We start from the raw sequence: 17,976 nt of genomic DNA on the forward strand, positions 1-17,976 counted from the left end.
TCAGTTGTCAGTGGTTGTCCCTGTTACGAATCGACACTGTGACCTAGTTCAAGCTTGTTCTAGAAACCGGGGTCAGGTCATAGAAGACTCAGAACACGCATTAATTATAATCATCCAATCAGGGAAAGAGGTCAGGGAAAAAAAGCATGTCAGTTTTTAGAAGGTCAAAGCTAATAAAATATTTAGGAGAGAAGTTTCTAGGATTCTGGAAAGTACGGTTGAGAAAAGTATAAAGTAGGGGAAAGTTAGTTAGTCGGGGTCCTTGCCTAGTGACGGGCCTTTGCATAGTAACGGTTGTAGTGACTTATTAAACGACTGCAGGTCCATTAACTAAAGTTGTATCATTATTGGTGATAATGTTAATAATTAAAACCAAATTTGGTTGTTTGTCAATAAAATGTAAAACTCACATTCTTGACCATCACCTATTGGGCACCACACAAGATTTGTCGACCGTCTTTCTCCATTTTTTTTCTGTCTCTTGGCTTGGATAAAACCTCTTTCAATGGCAGGGTCGTCCATTCTTTTGTTTTCTTCCCAATCGCTTTCTCTGTCTGCCTCTTCTCCTTCCATGTAGGAAGCATCCGTAGTAAAAAAGAGTTGTTTTTTTTTAAATTTAAAATACTTTACACTTTCAGATACATTGGAGACCCAAAAAAGGGCCCTTGCCGAAGAATGACGCAGATAACCATCCTAAACAGAACAAAAGTAGACCCCTCCTGCCGGACAAAGCCTTGGTCTGCGATAGTTGTGGCAAAATATGTAGGTTAGCTGAGTCCATTTTGCACTCATCCTTAATCTTTGGAATTGAAAACAATGCTTTATTTCTTTTTACATCGATCTGAACATTGGTTCTATTAGATTACAAATATCACATCATCATTAGTAAAATAGTGGGTTTGAAGTATGTAAGGATATGATTATATTACGTTATTAATTTTAAAAGGCCGTTGACTTGTTTTACTTATCTTGTAAGTTTTACTTGTACGTTTTACTTATCTTGTAAGTTTTACTTATCTTGTAAGTTTTACTTGTACGTTTTACTTATCTTGTAAGTTTTACTTATCTTGTAAGTTTTACTTATCTTGTTAGTTTTATTGATCTTGTAATTTTTACTAATCTTCTAATTTTTACTTAACTTTTAAGTTTAGAGACGTTGGTTCTAAAATAAGGATTATAACGACCTATCCCAAATCTTTAGGGGAGGGCGGCAGATGGGATTGAACACGTGACCATCGGAGGCAACATTCAGTATTTCACACCCACATATATGTGCAATAGTATTCCCGTTGTCGTCTCTAATTAATGTTAATGTTTTACTAACGTCTGCCCGTCTCGATGAGTATGTAAATGTCACGTGACTTTGGCATTCCAGCTTTGATGAACCAGCAATAAGTGTCAGAGCCGTGTTGACTTATTCATGACTGAACACCAACAGTCCATTTGAAACATCCGATGTATAGTTTATATATATAACATTGTTTACAGCTTCTTTATAGCTTTTATAGCTTCTTTATAGCGCTACTTTCATGCTTATAGCTTGCTCAGAGCGCTATGGTCCAATGTCGTTGGTGGACCAGTTGGGGGGAGGGGGTATCTTGGAGAAGGTTTTCCGTGCTGCCTTTAGGCGCTCAGTAAACACAACCCGTATCGGGTGTCGAACCTGGAGCCCCCTTCTTAGGTAGCCAAGCCATGAAACAATATAAAGAAATCAAAGATCTTTTTGTTCAGTACGTCTTGTTTTTTTTTTTTTTAACTTTTAGGACTGTAATCACTGAAATGCTAAGATAAGATAAGATAAGATAAGATAAGATAAGATAAGATAAGATAAGATAAGATAAGATAAGATAAGATAAGATAATTTTTATTAATCCAATCTAACGGAAATTCAGTTTGACTACAATTGAAAAGCTTAGCGAAACTACTGTACAAAAATAATATTGATTAAAAATAATGAATGAAATAATGAATTATAATGTTATATCTATATATATATTTAAAGAGAGAGAGAGAGAGAAAGAGACCAAAGGGACTTAAAAGTACTACTCCCATTTGGGGAAACGAACAAAAAAAAAAAGAAAACAACAACAACGAAATTACATGTAAACCTATTTGGAACAACTAAGTACCTTACACGAAACAGTCGGAAGTCAGTTTTTTTTCACCAAAAATTTCCCAATACGTTGTAAAGCCGAAATGTATTTTAAATAGCATAAAATGTTGTTTTTGTTTTACTAATAGATATAATTTTAACAGTTTACAAAACAGCGTCTTGTCACAATGAGAATCAATTACGAGCCCATCAAATCAAACACAAAACTTCAACTATCGTTGGTCAAAATGATGCTATGAAAAATAAATATAAATACACTTTTTACCAAACAATCTCAAGTTGTGTGTTTTTTTTTTAAATGACTTTGTATTTCCAATTCATAGGAATTTTTGACATGTGTTTATAAAAACTAAAAGAAGTTATTTATTGTGATCGCTGCATGACACCTTCGTGAACCGCCGCGCTCTTCTGGGACTTCCATCTAAGAAACTCTTTAGGCTTCCCATGAGACCACTTGTTTTTGCATAATAAACTTTCCCCTAGGTTGGTGAATTTTGGGCGGCAGAAGTGCACAGTAAACTGGAGTCTCTGCTCCTGAAAAAAAAAATGAGTTAAAAGTGTTACAAGTAAATAAATAAAATAAATAAATAAACATCATCACTAAAACACAACGCCAGCAGAACTTGAGACATCTATCTCTGAGGACTATTTTGTAATGGCGGATGTACACGATACTTGCACGTGGTGAGTGTCTGACAGTTAGTATGAATATGCAAGACATATCGCTGCATCAGTACACACAACGGCGTTGTGTTCTATGACGAGCAGAAGTCTGGCGATCACGTGATAATACGTGTCTAGTCGAGACCGATTGTTATAGAGGCCTGAACACTGACCTGCAACGTCACAACCTTTTGTCAGTTTAGACGAATAGCTCGTTGCCACTTAGCTCTCTACAGATTGTGACGTTGCAGGTCAGTGTCTAGGTCTCTATAACGAGTGGTCTCGGTCTAGTTCAACATAAAAAAAATGTGCATTCTCAGAATAGTTTTTTTCCCAGAAAACACCGGAAGATTACTGTCGATTTTTACGTAAAATTTTCAACTTTAAACAATGTCAAGGACGCTATATTAAAAGTTCAATGTTGCCAACTGAAAAATAAGTGAGTTTGTGCTACAATTACTCAGAAATTCAGGACAGAAGACTCAAAACTAAAGTAGCAATTATACATAAAACACTGAACCATAATCTTCAAATACAAAAACAAAATTTAATAAAAATACTCAGAAAGACACAAAGATAAAGGCACATTCCTCGTCCCATATGCTAGGACAAATTTGTACAAATACTCCTTCTTCCCTAGTGCTATTAGAGCATGGAATTGGTTGCCTGAGCTAGCCAGGAAAACCAGTGACTTGGCAGAATTTAAGTCATTGGTTAATATGCATGACTGAATGCATGACGCGTAGGACGTAATCATCTTCTTTTTTGAAGTAACGTCTGTATTATATAAGATAAGAAGATAAGATAAATCCGATTTTTTAGCGCTAAAAAGTTTAGACAATAATCGTAAAAGTACACCGGATATACATACTAGGTAATTATAGTTAGTCGCTACAGATACGATGAAAAATCTCCCAGAGATTAGGGGGGGGGGGGGAAAGCCCATAAAAACTCAAGGGTATTCAGCTGTTGTTTTTTCACATTAATGATAATCCAGATAATTCTTAAAATATTTCGAAATTCAGGACAGAAGACTCAAAACTTAATAAAATAGTCAGAAAGACACAAAGATAAAGGCACATTCCTAGGTAATTATAGTTCTTCGCTACAGATACGATGAAAAATCTCCAAGAGATTAGGGGGGGGGGGAAGCCCATAAAAACTCAAGGGTATTCAGCTGTTGTTTTTTCACAGTAATGATAATGCAGATAATTCTTAAAGTATTTCGAAATCGCAGATTATAAATAAAGGGGCGAAGTTTTAATGTGTTGTTTATTGCACCTTCATTCCACAATAGTAGTTCATTTATATTATTTTTATATTGTGCTTGTATAGTGGAAGTATTGTGTGTGACTGTGTGCATATGTGTTTGTTTGTTTGTTTTTTTAATATAATGCAAGTTTGTAAAGAAAACTTAAGACTCCTAGCGGACAACGTTTGTATCAGATGTGGACTAAAATGCAAGTTGCAACTGGCTTTGCGCAGTCATGCGAAATATGGTCTTCGCTCTTCGGAAACAATGAAATGACTATTAATTTTCATTCATATAAATATACAATTTAAGTTTGTAAAATTTAAATATTCAATATTCTAAAGTGGATTTTCGTTAAGTGATTGCTACCTCAGTATCACAACCAAACGTTAAGACGCCTCCGTTCAACGAATATATGAGTTGTACACTCTTAATAACCATATAGCCTAATACTAAAGTCACACAGAGAGTTGAATGCCTTTGCTTCTTGATTGAAACGGTCTATCTGATTCTTTAATAAGAGACACATTGCCGCTTCAGAGCATCTCTAAGCTAGTGAACCAGCCTGACAAACAATAGGAAAGGCCCACCTATACATCTACCTAAAGAATATTGACAAAGAGGGAAAGATTGTAGACCTACAATTACCTTCATCAATAGATAGGTCGCCTTGATGATTGGTCATATCAGTTCTCACATAACCAGGACAACACTGAAGTATAAACAAGTATAAAATAATATTTAAAATTCATTTCCCACTTTATGTTGAAATAATATAGTAAACTATTTACCTTTACCTTTACCTATTCCTTAGTCTGTTGGACCGTTGGGGCAAGAAGCAAGACTTGTCGACCGTCTTTCTCCATTCCTCCCTGTCTTTTGCTTTGTTTAGAACCTCTTATAATTGCAGACCCGTCCATTCTTTTATGTTGTCCTCCCATCGCTTTCTCTGTCTGCTTCTTCTTCTTTTTCCTGGTACTGTTCTTCTACTGGATCTTATAATATGGCCCTAGATTTTAAGCTTTGCGTTAATCGAATAATAGGTCCTATATACGATTGGTTCACCAGACAATAGGTTCTTTAGGCTAATGGTTCACCTGACAAGAAGTTTATAAAGCGATTGGTTTACCGGATAATATGTTCTCTAGACTGCTAGTTCACTGACAAATTGGTTTACCGACAAATGATTTACTGACAGTTAGTTAAGGTTCACAGGACAATTTGTCCTCTTAATATTTGGTTCATTGACTCAATTGGCTCTCAGACAATTGCTTCATCGACGTATGTTTCACTGACAATCGGTTCAACGGATATTTGGTTCTCTGTCACTCTAGACCAGTGATGCCCTACCTAATTCGACCTGCGGGCCAGTTTCATTTCCAACACATGTGTCGCGAGCCACATGACCGAAAAGGTTCAAAAACGAAATGAAATCGGCCTGAAACTATTTGATTAGAAACTTATATTAATTAATGAGACATTGAAAGTTTATCGTTTTTTTTTTTTAAACGCGTCGCAAAGTGGATTCATTTCTTTAAATTTTTTTATGAAAAAGGGTGGTCTATCCTTTGTTCGTACGTTTTGTGGGGCGGATGGAACCACGTCGCTGGCCGGATGTGGCCCGCGGACAGTATTTTGGGCAACACTGCTCTAGACTATTGGTTAACTGACAAGTGGTTCAACGGAAATTAGGTTGTCTAGATTATTGGCTCACTGACATTTTTTTTTCACAGACTGCTGGTTCAAAAACAACTTCTTCACCGACGCGTAGCTCACTAATATGACTCCCACGACCAATAACACACTGACATTTGTTTCACCAACAATTGGTTCACAGAATGATTCACTTTGCTAGTGAATAGATCTCTTAATGAAGCTCATATTAAAAGTATGGAGAAAAAAAAATTGTCATTGAATCACTTGTTAAGTAACCTTTTCTTACTTACAGCGTTGACTACAACGTCTTCTGATCCCTTGGCGTCCAGCTCCTTCTGCTGTATCATGGACATGACAGTCACACCAAGTTTAGATGTCCAGTAGGCATTGCTTGGGAAGCCAGCCTCCTGGTGATGGTTCTTTTGTGCTGTGCTGAAGAAGAAGGACATCATTTCGGACATTCTGTTTTTTTTTTTTAGCTTATTGCTTTTGCTTAGAGTATCTTTTATGTTTATTGGGCTTCAGTCCAATCTGTTCTATGGACCAGTGGAGGTGTGAGTATCTAGGAGAAGTTACTCAGCAAAAACAAAACAAAAATTTCAGCTCGAGTCGAATTTGACCGCGAGCCCCCTTTATAGGTAGAAGAAGAAGAAGAAGAAGAAAAGAAGAAGAAAAAAGAAAAGAAGAAGAAGAAAAAAGAAAAGAAGAAGAAGAAAAAAAGAAAAAGAAGAAATAGTAAAAAAAAAAAAAAAAGAAGAAGAAGAAGAAGAAGAAGAAATAGTAAAAGAAGAAGAAGTAGTAGTAGTAGAAGAAGAAGAAATAGTAAAAGAAGAAGAAGAAGTAGTAGTAGAAGAAGAAGAAGAAGAAATAGTAAATGAAGAAGAAGTAGTAGAAGAAGAAGAAGTAGTAGAAGAAGAAGAAGAAAAAGAAATAGTAAATGAAGAAGAAGAAGTAGTAGAAGAAGAAGAAGTAGTAGAAGAAGAAGAAAAAGAAATAGTAAATGAAGAAGAAGTAGTAGTAGAAGAAGAAGAAGAAAAAGAAATAGTTAATGTAGAAGAAGAAGTAGTAGAAGAAGAAGAAGTAGTAGAAGAAGAAGAAGAAAAAGAAATAGTAAATGAAGAAGAAGAAGTAGTAGTAGAAGAAGAAGTAGTAGAAGAAGAAGTAGTAGAAGAAGAAGAAGAAAAAGAAATAGTAAATGAAGAAGAAGAAGTAGTAGAAGAAGAAGAAGTAGTAGAAGAAGAAGAAGAAAAAGAAATAGTAAATGAAGAAGAAGAAGTAGTAGAAGAAGAAGAAGTAGTAGAAGAAGAAGAAGTAGTAGAAGAAGAAGAAGAAAAAGAAATAGTAAATGAAGAAGAAGAAGTAGTAGTAGAAGAAGAAGAAAAAGAAATAGTAAATGAAGAAGAAGTAGTAGTAGAAGAAGAAGAAGAAAAAGAAATAGTTAATGTAGAAGAAGAAGTAGTAGAAGAAGAAGAAGTAGTAGAAGAAGAAGAAGAAAAAGAAATAGTAAATGAAGAAGAAGAAGTAGTAGTAGAAGAAGAAGTAGTAGAAGAAGAAGTAGTAGAAGAAGAAGAAGAAAAAGAAATAGTAAATGAAGAAGAAGAAGTAGTAGAAGAAGAAGAAGTAGTAGAAGAAGAAGAAGAAAAAGAAATAGTAAATGAAGAAGAAGAAGTAGTAGAAGAAGAAGAAGTAGTAGAAGAAGAAGAAGAAAAAGAAATAGTAAATGAAGAAGAAGAAGTAGTAGTAGAAGAAGAAGAAAAAGAAATAGTAAATGAAGAAGAAGAAGTAGTAGAAGAAGAAGAAGAAAAAGAAATAGTAAATGAAGAAGAAGAAGTAGTAGAAGAAGAAGAAGAAAAAGAAATAGTAAATGAAGAAGAAGAAGTAGTAGTAGAAGTAGTAGAAGAAGAAAAAGAAGTAGTAGAAGAAGAAGAATCACTTACTCAACAAACGTTTTAATAATTGAAGTCAATTCCTCCATAGTAATGTTGCTGTCAGTCAATCTGACCTTCAGAGTATCAGAACATTCTTTAAGTGCCAAAAGACCTCTCGAACTGGACACATTGACCACTCTGATGTGTAGAGAATAAAGAACACATGAATATCTGTCACATCTTAACAAGTTGTCGATAAATATTAAAAAAAAAAACGTGTTGGGCTAATTGTTAAACGGGATGCTTCCATACCGAAGGGCTTTAATTTCAAATCCCAGTTAAGGTTTTAATTGCTAATTCGATTTTTAAAAATGTACCCAGTATAATGGCTAGACTTTTATTTATTAACCATTAGCAACTGAAACATGAATTGTAAGCTATCTGCTTTAAAAAAAAAGGCTAGATCTTTTAGGAAATTGTTATTTTTGGAAAAAACTCACACAAAAAAAAAAATAGAGCCTTTTAATTATTTTTTTTTGTATGACGATTTGGATTCTGGACGATATATAGCTCAGTGCATCGAAGGATCATACAAATGATAAACAAAGTAGAAAATTAACCACGAGTTATTTATAGTTGTCACTAACCAGTACTGCTTATCGGCCACCAATAAACGACAAGTTTATAACCACTGACCAGAAGCGTAGTGAGCAAAACGTACGCCCTCGGCAAGGTACTTTATTGGCGCCCCGCCCCCCTCAATTTTCCATGAACATCACATTAAAAAATATAGGTGTGTCGCCCCCTGTGGGTAGCGCCCGGGGCATTTTGCCCCCCCCCCCAAACTTCGCCTATACATCTCTAAGCATGTAGTGCTTAGTGCTGCTGAGAAGAGACACTCAATCAAGCCAGACACAACTTGACACCATCGAGGATAGCTTCGACGGTCTGTGTCTGCAAAGGGAAACAACTGTTGGAAACTTCCGTTGCATGGCATTACAAGGGCGACGAGGAGTAAAACTGGTTTCCGGTAGACAAGCTCGGTCAGGGCTGGCCTTAGGCCACTGCAGCTTATGCGGGCAGTGGGCCCGCACATTCATAGCACCCATTCATTCATAGGTTTCCCGCGGACTCCTGATTTTAAAGGAGATCCTGGAAATCTCCTGAAATTTCAAAATATATGAAAAAATCTACTTTAATTAACAAAATCTCCTGAAAAATCATAAAAATGTTCTAAAAAATAGACTAATGTGCAATGTATGGTATCATACAATACGGAAAACGCCAATCCTAAGCATTAAAAAAAAAACAGCATTGTCAGATTTCTTTAACAAATATGTAATGCAAAGTCTCATTTTTTTTTCAAATACAAAATCTTAATTTTCACTTATTATTCTTATCCTTACTCAGAAAGGGCCCCGCACAATCCATTTCGGATAGGGCACGCAATTGTTAGAGCCGGCCCTGACCTCGGTGATCTGGAAACAAAAGTTTTAATGCACCTATATCCACGACCATAGCTGGGAATTCAACGGAGACTATTCGCCAAGTATTTTGTCTTGGTGTCGACAATTGTCTGTTTTAAAAACCCCGAATTTAATTACGAGTCTGACCAGACTCCCACAAAAACATTCCACGGTGACAGAGCTTTTGAATTTCGGGATTTTTAGAGCGCCCCTGAGTTCACCCAATTGTAATGGGTAAAGTAAAGGCGGTTGGTCGTTGTGCTGGCCACATAACACCCTGCTTGTTAACCGTTGACCATAGAAATAGAGTACCTTAACATCATCTGCCCCATAGATCTCAAGGCCTGAAAGGTAAACTTTACTTGCTTTAGTAAATTAGCGTAAGCATCTATCATCTAAGAAAAAAAAAATATAATTGAGAACCTACCTGGCATGAGGTCGTAACAAAGGGAAGAGTACCTGGCATACATGTAGAGTGTCAAAAAAATTGGTTTTTGTTATCACCTTTGCCTCTTCAGAAAAGGGAAAGGCGGAATAACTCTGTAAAAAAAAATATTTTGTTTTTGACATAAATATACATTTCTGTTATTCTATTTATTACTGGCGTTCAAGAAAGGCTACTCCCGTTGATTGGTTCTCATGGTATATACTGTAAATTTTGATGATTTACCCCCCCCCCTCCTATCTATTTTCTAATCCACAAAATAGAACCGTAGGACCCCCCCCCCCCCACAACACACATATGTGTGTTAAATATTAAATTACATCCTTTGCATCTTCCACTCTGACGGGAACCCCTTTCCGGGATTTTGTCCCTTCCCAATTAGTATACTTTTGGCCCTTAATTTCTAGTATTTGTTACGTTTATTTGGAACGGACCATTTTAAAAGGCGCCCCCCCCCTTCCTCCACATACCTATTTTTGGCCCGGAAATTGTAGTATCACATTTCTCCCCCCCCCCTTCCCGTTTCCAAGTTAATGGATATGTTTATTTGAAAGAGTTTCTATCTAAGGTAAAAACAGTGGCGTAGCTACCAATGTGCGGGTGTTGCGGGCCGCACAGGGCACCAAGTGGAGAGGGGCACCAAAATCCCCCCAGTCTGTATAAATTTCCTATTTCCGTGAGCTTTTCAGTAAAAATGACTAATTGTATGGACATGAACAAACTTAAACTACTGTATTTTAAACATGAACTAACGATTTATCAACTAGTCATGTCGCTATTTTGTTTCATCTCTTTGACTATTTCTTCCATACAATGTAAGCTATAGAACAGTTTGAATCTAATTTACTAGATTTATTTCGGACACAAGGTACATGTTGCTACTACACTGATCAATGCTCTGTAGTATAAAGAAAAAGATAGGCCAACCTTTTTTTCCTTCATTGTTTAGTCCACTGGTTTAATCTAGATATTGAGTTTACAAATATATTTCTAAACTCTAGCTCTATATAATTATCTTAGTATATTCATTTCTTTATGATTCTTTATAGTTTAATTTTGGAAACAATTCTATTGTAATGTCAATATTTTTAAATAAGCTAACCTTTGTTTTCTAGGATTTTTTTTAACTAACTAGTTAATTGTAATACTGTAACGTAAACAAAATGATGAACAGTGCTCAAGACTGACCAGTCTGGCTGACACCTCAAAACCATTTTAAGCTCAGACGGAGAAATCGGCATCTCTGATTTAAACGGCTGACAGCATGGATCAAAGAGTCTAGAGGGTGAAAATCTGTTACATATCAAGAATAAGCAAAAGGAAAGGCTAGAAAGCTTTCAAAGGCTTGGTTTTTCCGGCATATGTCAAACGGCGAGAAAGTTCTTAGAAAGTGGATGTGTTATTCGCCAAAAAAAGAATCCTTATTTTGCTTCCCCTGCATACTCTTCTGAACAAGATCAAGTACCAAATCTTCATTTAAATCCAAAGATGGATTCAATGAGTGGTGGAGGTTATCCCAGAAAATAGAAAAAGAATGAGACCAGCAGAGCTCACATTCAGTCATCGCTTGCTTGGAGGGAACTTGAAGTTCACCTGAGAGTAGGGAACAGTATTGAGAACAAGGCCCAAGATTTGATTATACAAGAGACGAAAACCTGGAGGGACTACCTGGAGAGACTAGCTGAAGAGAATGTTGGACATCATTCGTTTTCTCTCAAAGCAAAATCTGGCACTACGTGGACATCGCGAGCGAGCTGAAGAAGTGTTGGAAGGGCAAAATCAAGGCAATTTCATGGAGTTAGTAAAATTACTATCAAAGTACGGTCCACACTTGAGGGAGCATGTGCTTCGAGCTAAGCTTTGTTCCAGACCGAATACTTACATGTCTCCACAAATACAAAATGAATTTATTACAATATTGGGGGATCACGTTAAAAAACAAATCATACAGCAAGTAAAACAAGCCAAATATTTCTCTATTATTTTTGACAGTACACCTGACATCTCAAAGCTGGATCAAACTTCCCAAATTTTACGGTATGTTGTGGATAATGACGGGGTGCAGGTTCGTGAGTCTTTTATTGACTTCATCGACACAAAGGACAAGTATGCTGCTAGAATCGCTGAGATGATTCTAGAGAAACTGCGTTCGGATGGCTTCGACATAATGGACTGCAGGGGTCAAGGCTATGATAATGCTGCGCTCATGAAAGGTTAAAACAACGGTGTCCAATAACGTATTCAAGAAGTCAATCCCGAAGCACTATTCATTGCCTGCTGAAACCATTCTCTTAATTTAGCAGCTTCGAGCTGCTGAAGCTGAAGTCAATTCGGTAACATTTTTTGGTACACTGGACCGTTTACACGCCTTTTTCTCAACTTCAACACACCGCTAGGATATCCTCATCAAAATAACCGGAACTAGCCTTAAACGTTTAGTTGAGACCCGCTGGAGCACCAGAGGAGAAGCCGTCAAGATGGTTAGGGATAAATTTTCTAAAATTATAGAAACTCTGGAGACATTAAATAGCAGAGATAAAAATTCATCGACTAGATCTGAAGCAGGTGGATTATTAGTTGCTATTCAGTCTTTTAGTTTTCTCACCTATCTTGGATTTTGGGCTCCTGTATTAACTGAAATTAATGATGCGCAAGTCTACCTTCAAAAACAAGGATTGTCTATTCGAGACTGCTCACTCAAACTAAAAACATTAGAGACATTTTTAAGTAGTAATCGAGAGGACATCGCTGAAGCCAGCATTACCTTTGTCGAAAGCGTGTGCTCAGATCTGAGAATCAGTACAGAACCTCAAAAACGTATTGGCCATAAGAAAAAAATGCCTGGTGAGAAAAGTGACGACTCTGTACTTACACACAAAGAAGAGCTACGAAGGGAAATTTATTCTACCTTGGACAGGATAGTTCAAGAAATAATCACCCGATTCGAGCAACTTCATTATGTAGCAGATAGATATGAATTTTTGTCGCCTTCCCAGCTATTACATCCTCAGGTCGAAATCAATCTCGATAGTACTCTTAGCGACATTGATAAAAAACGAATTTCTGCTGGAGCGAAAGAGGCTTCAACGGTTTGTCACAGTTTCATCAGAAGCCTCCGAACTTCCAAAACCAGGACCTGTTGAGCAATTGAATTTTATAAATAAATATCAGCTAGATGATTCAGTCCCAAATATAGTCTTCATTATTCGCATATTTTTTACTATTGCGGTAAGCGTCGCTACATGCGAGAGAAGTTTTTCCAAACTTAAACTGATCAAGAATTACTTGCGATCAACGATGACAAATTTACGACTCACTAATTTGGCCATTTTGTCCATTGAACACGAGCTGGTGGAAAAAATTGATTTCGAAAAAATTATTGATACTTTTGCCAGCAAGAAAGCGCGTAAAATTCACTTGTAGTATGTTTATGTAAAAGTGATTTTTTGAATTAACAATATTTGATTAATGAATACATATTATTTTGAACAAAAAAGTAAGGTTTTTCAATGTTATTATTTAGTTACCTTTTTTTTGGGGGGGGGGGGCTCAAGATGAGGTACCGCACCAGGCATCATATACTCTAGCTACGCCACTGGGTAAAAAACATAAAGGATGGCTGCCTGGTCGTGCGGTTTGCGCGCTGGACTGTCGTTCGGACTTATCGATAGTCCCAGGTTCAAACCCTGCCCGCTCCCATCCCCCGTCGTCCTTCAACTCTGAAGGAACATCCGAAACATGTCAAACATTTTACAAACAAACAAACAAAGGAATGGAGAAAGATGGTCGACAAATCTTTCATAGTGCCCTAACGGTCCAACAGACCGCTCCTTCGTCCTTAGTGCTATCAGAGCCTGGACTCGGTTGCCTGAACTAGCCAGGAAAACCAGGGACTTGGCATAATTTAGGTCATTGGTTAATATGCATGACTGAATGCATGACTAAATGCATGACTGAATGCATGACTGAATGCATGACTGAATGCATGACTGAATGCATGACTGAATGCATGACTAAATGCATGACTAAATGCTTGACTAAATGCATGACTAAATGCATGACTGAATGCATGACTGAATGCATGACTAAATGCATGACTAAATGCATGACTAAATGCATGACTGAATGCATGGCCCCGGAGTCGAGCCCAGCCCGTCCTCAGACTAGGTCATATACCAATGAAAGGAGTGCATTAGAAAAGAAAACTACAACATGCACACATTGCAAGACAAACTGCATACAATATAAACAACAACAAACAAATAACAGCTAGAGCAAAATAATCCGTAGTGTAGATTGTAAACACCCGTTGAAACATAAATAAATAAATAGTGTCACCTTGGATGCAATGCCTGCGTTATTGACAAGAATGTCTAGCCCGCCATAGTTGTCTTGAAGGAAATTTCGAAGCGTGACGACACTGCTGTGATTATTGAGGTCAAGTTGGTGGAATTTGGGATGTAAGCCTTCCTTCTCTAGTTCCTCGACAGCCTTCTGTCCCAGGTCTACATTACGAGCTGATGAATGAAATAATCATGATCTAATCTTCCTTTTTTAAAACTGTTTTTCTTTTCTTCTTTCTTTCTTTCATTCTATATCTCTTTGTATCTGTCTTTCACACTTTCTTCCTATATCTCTTTGTATCTGTCTTTCACACTTTCTTCCTATATCTCTTTGTATCTGTCTTTCACACTTTCTTCCTATATCTCTTTGTATCTGTCTTTCACACTTTCTTCCTGTATCTCTTTGTATCTGTCTTTCACACTTTCTTCCTGTATCTCTTTGTATCTGTCTTTCACACTTTCTTCCTATATCTCTTTTTTATCTGTCTTTCACACTTTCTCCCTATATCTCTTTTTATCTGTCTTTCACACTTTCTTCCTATATCTCTTTTTATCTGTCTTTCACACTTTCTTCCTATATCTCTTTTTATCTGTCTTTCACACTTTGTTCCTATATCTCTTTTTATGTGTCTTTCACACTTTTTTCCTATATCTCTTTGTATCTCTATTTCATTTTTTTCATGTTTTCTTTCTTTTGTTAATGTTTTTTTTCTTTCTTTGTTTTCTTTCTTTTGTTAATGGTTTTTTCTTTCTTTGTTTTCTTTCTTTTGTTAATGTTTTTTTTTCTTTCTTTGTTTTCTTTCTTTTGTTAATGTTTTTTCTTTCTTTGTTTTCTTTCTTTTGTTAATTTTTTTTTCTTTCTTTGTTTTCTTTCTTTTGTTAATGTTTTTTCTTTCTTTCTTTGTTTTCTTTCTTTTGTTATTGTTTTACTTTCTTTCTTTGTTTTCTTTCTTTTGTTAATGTTTTTTTTCTTTCTTTGGTTAATGCTTTCTTTTTTTTTAACTCAATAAAAATGAAACATATTGAGTAATTCATTTTATTCTATAATTGTTCTTATGTTAATCAATATCAGATATACACATTTTTACAGTGTTCTGTTTAAGTCTCTATTTAAGTATAGTTCATGAAAAAAAAAAAAAAAAAGAATAAAGCGACTTCCAATTTTATTAGTTGTAAGCCACATACCAGTGAGAAGTACATCTCCATTAAATTGTCTGCAAAGTTCTCTTAGTGTGGCGAATCCAATGCCTTTATTAGCTCCAGTAACCTTTAAAGACAATTAGTCATTTGTTGTCATAGGATCCCACACTGCAAGATTTATTTTCCTTTTCTATATTTATAACATTTAATTTATAACAACTAATTAGTTTAAAAACTGGTTAATTTTTTTTTTATTGATTCATATGTTTTCATCGACTATGCATAATTGTGCAAAGCTTCAGCTTGATCCGAGAATGGGAAATGGCAGAAAAAACAAAAATCCTGACTGACAATTAGACAGTATATACATCAAAATCTATTCAGTCTTTAGAACCAAATTATCTCCCTTAGTTGTTCTAGTGGTTACATCAAAATCTATTCAGTCTATACATCCAAATTATCTCCCTTATTTTTTCACTCATAGCTACATCAAAATCTATTCAGTCTATACAACCAAATTATCTCCCTTAGTTGTTCTAGTGGTTACATCAAAATCTATTCAGTCTATACATCCAAATTATCTCCCTTATTTTTTCACTCATAGCTACATCAAAATCTATTCAGTCTATACAACCAAATTATCTCCCTTAGTTGTTCTAGTGGTTACATCAAAATCTATTCAGTCTATACAACCAAATTATCTCCCTTATTTTTTTACTCATAGCTACATCAAAATCTATTCAGTCTATACATCCAAATTATCTCCCTTATTTTTTTTACTCATAGCTACATCAAAATCTATTCAGTCTATACATCCAAATTATCTCCCTTATTTTTTTTACTCATAGCTACATCAAAATCTATTCAGTCTATACATCCAAATTATCTCCCTTATTTTTTTTACTCATAGCTACATCAAAATCTATTCAGTCTATACATCCAAATTATTTCCCTTATTTTTTAATTATAGTTAGATCAGAAACATGCAAGTTTGCTCCATAACAATATAAAAGAATTAGTCTTGTAAAAGGTTAGCCTCAATATACTTGAACTATGTAACTAATAATAATGGATCGTTCTTGAAATTAATGAAATAATTCGTTTCCAGGATTGATCATATTTCCATATTAAATAAACCGGTGTATTGAATCCTATTTCATTATAACATTGAATAAAAGATTAGAGTCTGTAATTAGTGTGTTCTTCCATCGCAGTCTCGACGTGTCATACATTAAATGGAGACTTGATATATGCTTATACACATAGATATCTATAGGAACGAACACATTTATATGCGCACCCTATAATACCAAACGTGTATTAACAATAATACCTATAACAATGATAGTTGTTCACAAAACACTTCTGCGGGACCGGACAGGACAGGACAGGGACCGATATGTCGAAGAAAGAGTTCCAACAGTCAAACCCAACGAACATTTTTTTAGAAGTTCAGAACTTACAACAAAGCAACTGCATATAAGAATATTAGATTATGTAAATCAACTAACGTTTTAATTAAGACAATATCTTACCACAGCAATACGGAGACACATTGTAAGAGAGCCTATCTTGTGATATGTGTTCCTCTATTCCAGTGTTTCCCAAAGTGAGGGTACGCTTACCCCCACAGGGGTACGGGAAGACTTTGGAAGGGGTACGCGTTGATCCTCATTAACTATGCTGATTTTTTTTTTTAAATACCCATTCCTTATTTTCTGTTAATAAATGAAAGTGTGGTGGGGGGGGGGGGCGAGGGGGGTACTCAGCATTACAAAAAATGATAAAAGGGGTACACATTGGTCAAAAGTTTGGGAAACACTGAGTTTCGTTATCAATTTTCATCTGACAAAAAGTGCACTTCTTTTAATGACATGCAGATCACATGAGTGTGTGTGTGTGGGGGGGGAGGGGGTAGGCTAAGGCAGTTAGCAGACGTGGGACACAAGAAATCACGGGAGGAAAAAAAAGGAATCATAAAGGGATTCCCCGATTTTAATCCAATAAATCGAAAAACAAAGAGAGTACATACGCTCTCAAAGAGAAATGCAGACATCTCTCTTATCCTCGGAAGCCAACGTGTTATGGTGTGTGAACCCTTCATTGCCGTTCCCCTGATCCCCCGGTCACTAAAACCATTGGCGACTTAAATCCCTTTGTCACCAACCCTCTGGTCCTCTCTTCCTGTTATCTAAGAAATATTAAGTATAAAAATCAGTCAGTCAGTGGAACCTCCCTCTCTCTTATTCCTGCTCTTTTTCTTTCCCGCCTTAAGAGTTTTAAGTCGTCCGGCAGAAGGAGGCAATGTCCTCTTTTTTGCGGTCGCATCCTTCGTCCGGCATTGGCCTAAACAGTAAAAATGTTCGTATTTTTTCACAACAGTTGGATACGATCCATCAATCGTTTTTATTCCTTCATATCTTCTGGATTCATTTTAAATGCTCACTGATAGACAGCAGTCACAATAATCTGGACCAGCTCCATCTCAGACAGGTGTTAGTTTGTTCCAGGAAGTTCAAAAGAAACCACTCAAAATACATCAAGATCTGCTAATGTTTATTTTGCAATCAAGACACAATAATAAAACCGAATAGACGGTTTTTGTTAATCAATGTGAAGTTGGCAAAAAAAAAAAAAAAGGAAATACATCCTCCAGTGAGCGGCACTTTTCTCACAAAGTTCACACTGAAAATAAAGGAGCTTGTCGTTCTATAAGTACATTTATGCTTATTATGTACTACAGGGAAAAGATATTGTGTCTGGGAAATACATTACTAAATATAGTCAAGTTCTATAACCTTTGATTGACTGAAATGTTTCATTAAATGCACTGCAACTCTATATCTTAATTGTTTTTTAAAGTTGACTTTGTGAGCTGGTCCTTATTGTTTGTTTTTTATGTGTCCTCCTTGGTAAGATTTTGTCCTTCTTTTTGTCATGTCTGGTAACTATATTCGTGCTAGAGCATTAGCCGCCTCGTTACCCCCCACGCCGCAGTGCGAGGGCACCCATCTTTATGCAGTGGGTGCC

General features: G+C 36.0%; 1 protein-coding gene across 1 annotated transcript; it reads right to left on the reverse strand.

The window, feature by feature from the left end:
• Window positions 1-1,848: 1,848 nt before the first annotated feature.
• On the reverse strand, window positions 1,849-16,593 carry LOC106063807 (carbonyl reductase [NADPH] 3-like). Its single transcript, XM_056038230.1, has 8 exons — window positions 16,482-16,593; window positions 14,992-15,073; window positions 13,802-13,980; window positions 9,446-9,558; window positions 7,622-7,750; window positions 5,975-6,116; window positions 4,677-4,740; window positions 1,849-2,647 (listed from the first exon to the last, which is right to left on the reverse strand). Exons 1-8 carry the CDS (start codon window positions 16,500-16,502, stop codon window positions 2,547-2,549), a joined length of 831 nt encoding a protein of 276 aa, XP_055894205.1. The 5' UTR covers window positions 16,503-16,593; the 3' UTR covers window positions 1,849-2,546.
• Between the last annotated feature and the right edge of the window lie 1,383 nt (window positions 16,594-17,976).

Source organism: Biomphalaria glabrata, chromosome 8, assembly GCF_947242115.1.
Source record: "Biomphalaria glabrata chromosome 8, xgBioGlab47.1, whole genome shotgun sequence".
Classification (NCBI taxonomy): Eukaryota; Metazoa; Mollusca; class Gastropoda; family Planorbidae; genus Biomphalaria; species Biomphalaria glabrata.